Genomic DNA, 7,971 nt, shown 5'->3' with positions numbered 1-7,971 from the left:
AAAAAAAAAAAAAAAAAAAGATTTGTTGAATAAAAGAATTTAGCCAAGTGTGGTGGCTCACACCTGTAATCCTAGCACTCTAAGAGGCTGAGGTGGTGGATTGCCTGAGCTCACAGATTTGAGACCAGCCTGAGCCACAGTGAGACCCTATCTCTAACAATAGTCGGGCATATGGTGGGCACCTGTAGTTCTAGCTACTTAGGAGCCTGAGGCAAGAGGATTGCTTGACCCCAAGAGTTTGAGGTTGCTTTAAGTTATAACGCCATGGCACTCTACCAAGGGTGACAAAGTGAAACTGTCTCCAAAAAAAAAAAAAGAATTTATTCAAGAAGATCACTTACTGTGATTCAGGACTGTTCTGGGTGCTAAGGATGTTGGGCTGAGATGCCACACTCAGAAGGGAAAGACGGTTAAATGGACTGATTGGTTCTTAACATGGTATGAAGTGGAGGAAAAGGTAATTAGGGAACCAAGGCAAGGACTGCACTTTAGGTCCTAGAGTCTAGGAGATGATGCTGGAGCAGAGACTGGCGTGAAGTGAGGGGGTACCATTTGGTTACTAGAGGAAGAATGTTCAAAGCAAAGGGAATAGCAGCTGGAAGGCCCCACAGAAGGAAAGTACCAGGCAAATTTCAGGAGCAGCAAGGAAGCCAGTGTAGTCCTTCATGGGGAGTAAACCAGAATGATTATGGCTATGAGGACACATGGTGTGCCAGAAACCAAATCTCTTCCTCAGGCTAGTCTTGAACTCATGAGTTCAAGCAGTCCACCTGCCTTGGCCTCCCAGAGTGTTAGGATTATAGGCATGAGCCACTGCGCCTGGCCAATATGTGGCTTTTTGTGACTGGCTGCTTTTCCTCCCCATGAAATGCCTGTGCGTGGAAGCATATGTCAGTGCTTCATTCCTTTGTATGACCCAAGTAACATTCCTTCTAGGGATGCACTACATTTCATTTATCCATCAGTCAATGAGCATTTGAGCATTTTTGTCTATGAGGAATACAACTTCTATGAACCGGGTTTTATGTCAATATGTTTTCAGTTCTCCTGGGGGAGTCACTCTTAAGCTATGGGTCATGCCAAGGTGCTGACCACATTAAATGTTTGGCTTTGATTATTACTAGTATTATTTAGCTTCCTCTCTCACGGGGCTTCTGTTTCTTCCCTTGTCAAACAAAAAAAAAAGGGTTGGATCAGCTAAGTTTGGAGGTCCCTTCCTGATCTAACTTTATTTATTTATTTATTTATTTATTTTTGAGACAGAGCCTCAAGCTATTGCCCTGGGTAGAGTGCCCTGGCATCATAGTTCACAGCAACCTCCAACTCCTGGGCTGAAGCGATTCTCCTGCTTCAGCCTCCCAAGTAGCTGGGACCACAGGTGCCTGCCACAACGCCCGGCTATTTTTTGGTTGCAGATGTCGTTGTTGTTTGGTGGGCCCAGGCTGGATTCGAACCCGCCACCTTACGTGTATGTGGCTGGCGCCTTAGCCACCTGAGCCACAGGCGCCGAGCCCCTGATCTAACTTTAAACAAGTCTCTTTAATGTATATCAAAAAAAAAAAAAAGAAAAAAGAATGTGGACTCTGGCCTGGCACAGTGGCTAACACTTAAAATCCTAGCACTCGGCTCGGCGCCTATAGCTCAACGGGCTAAGGCGCCAGCCAGGTACACCTAAGGTGGCAGGTTCAAATCCCCAGCCCGGACCTGCCAAACAACAATGACGGCTGCAACCAAAAAAATAGCCGGGCGTTGTGGCGGGCGCCTGTAGTCCCAGCTACTTGGGAGGCGGAGGCAGGAGACTTGCTTGAGCCCAGGAGTTGGAGGTTGCTGTGAGCTGTAATGCCATGGCACTCTACCCAGGGGGACAGCTTGAGGCTCTGTCTCAAAAAAAAAAAAAAATCCTAGCACTCTGGGATGCCAAGGTGGGTGGATCACCTGAGTTGAGGAGTTTGAGACCAGCCTGAGCAAGAGTAAAACCCCATCTCTACTAAAAAGATTAAAACAAAATAGAATAACCCTCTGGGTGTTCTGGCAGATGCCTGTGGTCCCAGCTACTTGGGAGGCTGCAGCAAGAGGGTCAACACCCAGCTTCAGCCCAGGATTTGAGGTTGCTGTGAGCTATGATAGCACAGCACTCTACCCAAAGTGAGACTCTATCAGAAAACAAGAATGTGGGCTCTGCAGCCTGCTAGTATTTTTTTTTTTAAAGCTGGTGCCCTGGGTAGAGTGCTGTGGCATCACAGCTCACAGCAACCTCCAACTCCTGGGCTCAAGCGATTCTTCTGCCTCCTCCTCCCAAGTAGCTGGGACTACAGGTGGCTGCCACAACACCCACTTATTTTTTGGTTGGGCCTGGCCTGGATTCGAACCTGCCAGCTCAGGTCTATGTGGCTGGCAGCTGGCGCCTTAGCTGCTTGAGCTACAGGTGCCGAGCCTTTTTTTTTTTTTGAGACAGTGTCTCACTATGTCACCCTCAGTAGAGTGCTGTGGCATCACAGCTCACAGCAACCTCCAACTCTTGGGCTTAAGTAATTCTCTTGCCTCAGCCTCCCAAGTAGCTGGGACTACAGGTGCCCACCCCAGTGCCCAGCTATGCCTGCTAGTCTAACTTAATTCTGATTGTGCCCCTATCCTTGGTCAGGTGACATAACAATGCACCTCTGTGCTTTAGTTTCCTCCTTACAGAATGGAGATAACAGCACCTACTTGGTAGGTGGTAGGTAGTTTGAGGTTTCAGGGAGGTCATCTGACATACATTATGAGTGCTTTGAGATCCTTTGTCACAGCTAGTAAGTCATTTATCCAGGGCCTTATGGGCTATGGCCTAGACTCTGCTTCTCTCTCTTAAGTCTGCTTTCCTGGCTCCATGCCCGTAGGTCATTGAGTTGGGCACTGGCCACATATACCAAGTCTGGTGGGTTCAAGCCTGCCCCAGCCCTGTTAAACAACAATGACAACTGCAACCAAAAAAATAGCAGGGCATTGTGGTGAGCACCTATAGTCCCACCTACTGGGGAGGCTGAGGCAAGAGAGTCACTTAAGCCCAAGAGTTTCAGGATGCTGTGAGCTGTGATGCTATGGCACTCTTACCAAGGGAGACATAATGAGACTCTTGTCTCAAAAAAAAAAAACAAGTCGGCTGTTACTAGGCCTGGGCTGTTCTAAAGCCTGCAGAGTTTAGACTGCAGAGCCAATACACCTCCATTTGCTCCTTATTCCATGAGGCCCTGTGACCTTGAATGCCTCACTGCTCTGTGCTTTAACCTTTTATCTCTAGAAGGAACATCCTAGTGGTGCTGACCTATGCTGCCTCAGTTTCCCAAGTAGCTGGCACTACAGGCACCTGCCACAATACCCAGCTAGTTTTCCTATTTTTAGTGGAGACAAGGTCTTGAGCAAACTCTTGACCTGAAATTATTATGAGGGTAAAGCTTTAATCTGTGTGAAAGCACTTAGAATTTGTGCCTGGGAATGGGAGCTGTGTACATTTTAGTTGTCATTGGCTTGGCACCTGTGGCTCAAGTGTCACTCAGCCACATATACCTAAGGTGGCAGTTTCGAATCCAGCCCAGCCTGCCAAACAGCAATAACGGCCGGATATTCACTTGAGCCCAGCTCAAAAAAAAAAAAAAAGTTCTAGTTGTCATTATTTGATAACAATTCTCTCAACCTCTGTTCCAGGTATCCCCCCTGATGAGAGCCCCCGCCGAGGAGGTCCTGCTGGGCCCTACCAGCAGTCTCAGCGACTGGAGCTATATGCCCAGGCCACAGAAGCACTGCTGAAGACTGGAGCTGCTTACCCCTGTTTCTGTTCACCCCAGAGGCTGGAGCTCCTGAAGAAGGAGGCCCTACGAAACCGCCAGACGCCTCGGTAAGAGCCCCAGCCTGTCACAGATGCCTCCTGAAGTTTGTGTATTTGTTTTCTGTGGCTGTGTAAGACATTATCCCAAACTGTATTACCTCTCGGTCTATGAGTCAGGCTTGGCCAGGTCCTCTGGCTCAGGGTTTTTCTCAAAACTGCAGTCAAAGTCTTGGCTTGACTGCAGTTTTGAGAAAGAGTAGATCCAAGAAGATTGCTTCCCTATTCTCTCAACGCTATTAACAGACTTCAGGTCCTTGCTGGCTGTTGCCTGGAAATGTTGGCTCCTTGCCACATGGGCTTCTCTGAAGGCAGCTCACAACATGGCAGCTGACTTTCCTCAGAATAAACAGGTGAAAGCAAGCAGGTGGAAGTGGGAATCCACCCAATTGTGGAAGTAACGTCATACCACTTTAGTTTTATAGGCTGAATATCTCTTATCTGAAAGACGTAGGATGAGAAATGTTTCAGTTCCCAAATTTTTTTGATTTTTGAAATACATAATCAGATACCTTTGAGATGGGATTCAAATCTAAACATGAAACTCATTGATGTTTTATATACACCTTATGTACATAACCAGAGGGTGATTTTTTTTTTTTTCCTGAGACAGTCTCATTCTGTTGCCCTAGGTAAAGTGCCCTGGTGTCATAGCTCACAGCCACCTTGAACTCTTGGGCGCAAGTGATCCTCTTGCCTCAGTTTCCCAAGTAGCTGGCACTACAGGCACCTGCCACAACACCCAGCTAGTTTTCCTATTTTTAGTGGAGACAGGATCTTGAGCAAACTCTTGAGCTTAAACAGTTCACCTGCCTTGGCTTTCCAGAGTGCTGGGATTACAGACATGCACCTAGCTGAGGGTAATTTTATGCACTGTTTTTAATAATTTTGTTCATGAACTATGACTGTGGACTGTCACATGGTGTCATTTGTGACATTATGATGCTCAAAAGTTTTGAGTTTTGGAGCATTTTGGATTAGGGATGCTCAACCTGTATTCCGTTCAGGTTTGGGCATCACTCAAGGGGAGGGATTGCACAGGGGCAAAGTCGTCAGGAGGTAGGTATCACTGGGACTGTGACAGAAGCTGCCTGCCACATTGGGTCTCAGGCAGTAACACGTAAAGTAATTTCACTTTTTAGTTTGAATAACTAAGTTTTTTTATTGTCTATATTTAAAAGGGCCAGAAAGAGCCAGTCATGGTAGCATATATTGTATTCCCAACTACTCAGCAGGCTGAGGTAGGAGGAGCTCTTGAGGCAAGAGTTTAACGCTGCAGTGTGGCTATGATTGAACCAGTAAATAGTCACTGCATTCCAGTCTGGACAACATAGCAAGACCCTGTCTCTTACTTAAGAAAAAGGGGGACGAGGTTCAGTGGCTCACACCTGTAATCTTAGCACTCTGGGAGGCTGAGGTGGGTAGATCGCTTGAGCTTAGGAGTTCGAGACCAGCCTGAGCAAGAGTGAGACCCCCGTCTCTAAAAATAGCTATGTGTTGTGACGGCTGCCTGTAGTCCTAGCTACTCAGAGACTGAGGCAACAGGATTGCTTAAGCCTAAGAGTTTGAGGTTGCTATGAGCTATGACGCCAGCACATAAAGTTGACACTGTCTAAAAAAAAAACATAAGGCTCAGTGCCTGTGGCTCAAGCAGCTAAGGCGCCAGCCTCATACACCTAAGGTGGCGGATTCAAATCCAGCCCGTGCCCGCCAAACAACAATGATGGCTGCAACCAAAAAAAAAAAAAAATAGCCAGGCGTTGTGGCCGGCGCCTGTGGTCCCAGCTACTTGGGAGGCTGAGGCAGGAGACACTCTTGAGCCCAGGAGTTGGAGGTTGCTATGAGCTGTGATGCCATGGCACTCCACCCAGGGGGGTAGCGTGAGGCTCTGTCTCAAAAAAATAACATAAAAGGCCAGATGCAGTGGCTCCGCCTGTGATCCTAACAGTCTGGGAGGCCTAGGCAGTGGATTGCTGGAGCTCAGGCGTTGGAGACCAGCCTGAGCAAGAGTGAGACCCTATCTCTTAAAAAAAATAGCCAGGCATTGTAGCAGGTGTTACTTGGGAGGCTGAGGCAAGAGAATCACTTGAGTCCAAGAGTTTGAGGTTGCTGTGAACTATGAAGTCACGGCACTCTACCCAAGGTGTTAGAGTGAGACTGTCTAAAAATAAATAAATAAAATAATGAATTTTTTTAAAAAGTGAAAAAAGGAAACATCTTCCTCCCACTTACTTCTGCTCTCCATAGACAACTCTTGTTAGAATTTTTCTTTTCTTTCTCTCTTTTTCTGTCTCTCTGTCTCTGTGTCTCTGTCTATCTTTTCTTTCGCATACTTTTTTTGTCTCAGTGACTAGAGTGGGGTTATGTTCCCTGGACTGGTCACTGGTAGAGGACAGTGGGAGTGCAAGATTGGCTGTACTAGTCATGAGTCAAGCGCTCAGACTAAGCATTTCTCCATTTTCTTCTTAGCAAGGCAAAAGCACGGCTGGCTATTCTGAAGGCACACATTAGCATCTGCCACGCTGTGTTCTCTCACTTAGTGTTCCCACACAACTGTGTTGTTATCCCCATTCTAGACTGAGGAAGCAGCTTAAAGGGGCAAATGGCTTGCCCAAGGTGACACAGCTATCAGAGACAAAGGGAGGACTCATGTCCACTAATGGTATTCACGTTACTCTGCTTCCCAATAGGTATGACAATCGGTGCCGGAACCTGAGCCAGAAGCAGGTGGCCCAGAAGCTGGCCAAGGATCCTAAGCCTGCTATCCGCTTTCGCCTGGAAGAGGCAGCGCCAGCCTTCCAGGACCTGGTATATGGCTGGAATCGACATGAAGTGGCCAGTGTGGAAGGAGACCCAGTCATTCTGAAGAGTGACGGCTTCCCCACATACCACCTGGCTTGTGTGGTAGACGACCACCACATGGGCATCAGCCATGTGCTGCGGGGTTCTGAGTGGCTTGTCTCCACCTCCAAGCACCTGCTTCTCTACCAAGCCCTGGGCTGGCAGCCACCTCAGTTTGCCCACCTCCCCCTACTTCTCAACAGGGATGGCAGCAAGCTGTCCAAGCGGCAGGGGGACATTTTCCTGAAGCACTTTGCCACTGTTGGCTTCTTGCCTGATGCTCTCCTGGATATCATCACCAACTGTGGCTCAGGGTTTGCAGGTATTTGCTCAGCTGAGCAGCCCTGGTGGCAGAAAGCGCAGCCAGGAGTGGGCAAGAGCTTTGGTTTAGGCAGACCTGGTCTTCTGTCCTAGCTTTGCCACCTACCAGTCAATGCGATCTTGAGCGAGTTTATTCTTTTATTCAAGAAATGTTTATTGAGGCGGCGCCTGTAGCTCAATGTGTAGGACACTGACCATATAAGGCTGGCAGGTTTGAACCTGGCTCAGCTAAAACAACAATGACAACTACAACAAAAAAATAGCTGGACGTTGTGGGGGGCACCTGTAGTCCCAGCTTTGGGAGGCTGAGGCAAGAGAATCACTTAAGCCCAAGAATTTGAGGTATGCTGTAAGCTGTGACACCACAGCGCTCTACCCAGGGCAACAGTTTTGAGACTCTGTCTCAAAAAGAAAAAAAAAAGTTTATTGAGCCAGACATTGTTAAGTGCTGGGGCTACAACAAAGAGCAGGATAGACATAATCCCTGCCCTCGAGGAGCTTGTGGTCTCTGAGTTCCACTTGCCTCATCTGTACAATGGGCATAAGTGTCTACCTGTTAGGGTTAGGATGCACTGAGCTCATGAATATAAGACACCCAACATAGCGCCTGCCGTGTAATAAGCACAAAAAGATTACAGATTCTGTGAAAATGCATTACTATTGTTAAAGTGTGTGCTCTAAGACTATTGTTAGTATTACTATGATACTAGTTTATTCCAGGGTTAGCCCTTATCCTTGGCCCAAGACTTAGGGCCCAAACCTTGAAGAAGCAAGCAGTGAATCGGATGACCTCTTTGTAGCAGTGATTTCTGAAAATGTGACAATAATAGTGTCCTTACTGTTTATTCTACTCTTATTTCATTTAACTCTTAAAATATCCTTGAGGGGGCTTGGCGCCTGTGGCTCAAGTGGCGGCTAAGGCGCCAGCCACGTACACTTAAGGTGGCAGG

At 47.5% G+C, this 7,971-nt stretch overlaps 1 protein-coding gene across 1 annotated transcript in view; it reads left to right on the top strand.

The window, feature by feature from the left end:
* Nucleotides 1-7,971, top strand: part of EARS2 (glutamyl-tRNA synthetase 2, mitochondrial) — a 27,249-nt gene that overhangs the window by 5,791 nt on the left and 13,487 nt on the right. Inside the window, exons 3-4 of the mRNA XM_003795728.3 lie at nt 3,682-3,871; nt 6,550-7,022. Of these exons, the coding sequence (XP_003795776.2) occupies nt 3,682-3,871; nt 6,550-7,022 (663 nt within the window). The remainder of the gene's footprint in view (nt 1-3,681; nt 3,872-6,549; nt 7,023-7,971) is intronic.

This window comes from Otolemur garnettii, unplaced genomic scaffold, assembly GCF_000181295.1.
Source record: "Otolemur garnettii isolate 467f Iridium unplaced genomic scaffold, OtoGar3 scaffold00096, whole genome shotgun sequence".
Lineage (NCBI taxonomy): Eukaryota > Metazoa > Chordata > Mammalia > Primates > Galagidae > Otolemur > Otolemur garnettii.
The sequence above is the reverse complement of the archived record's forward strand: the minus strand, read 5'-3'. Positions and strand labels throughout refer to the sequence as shown.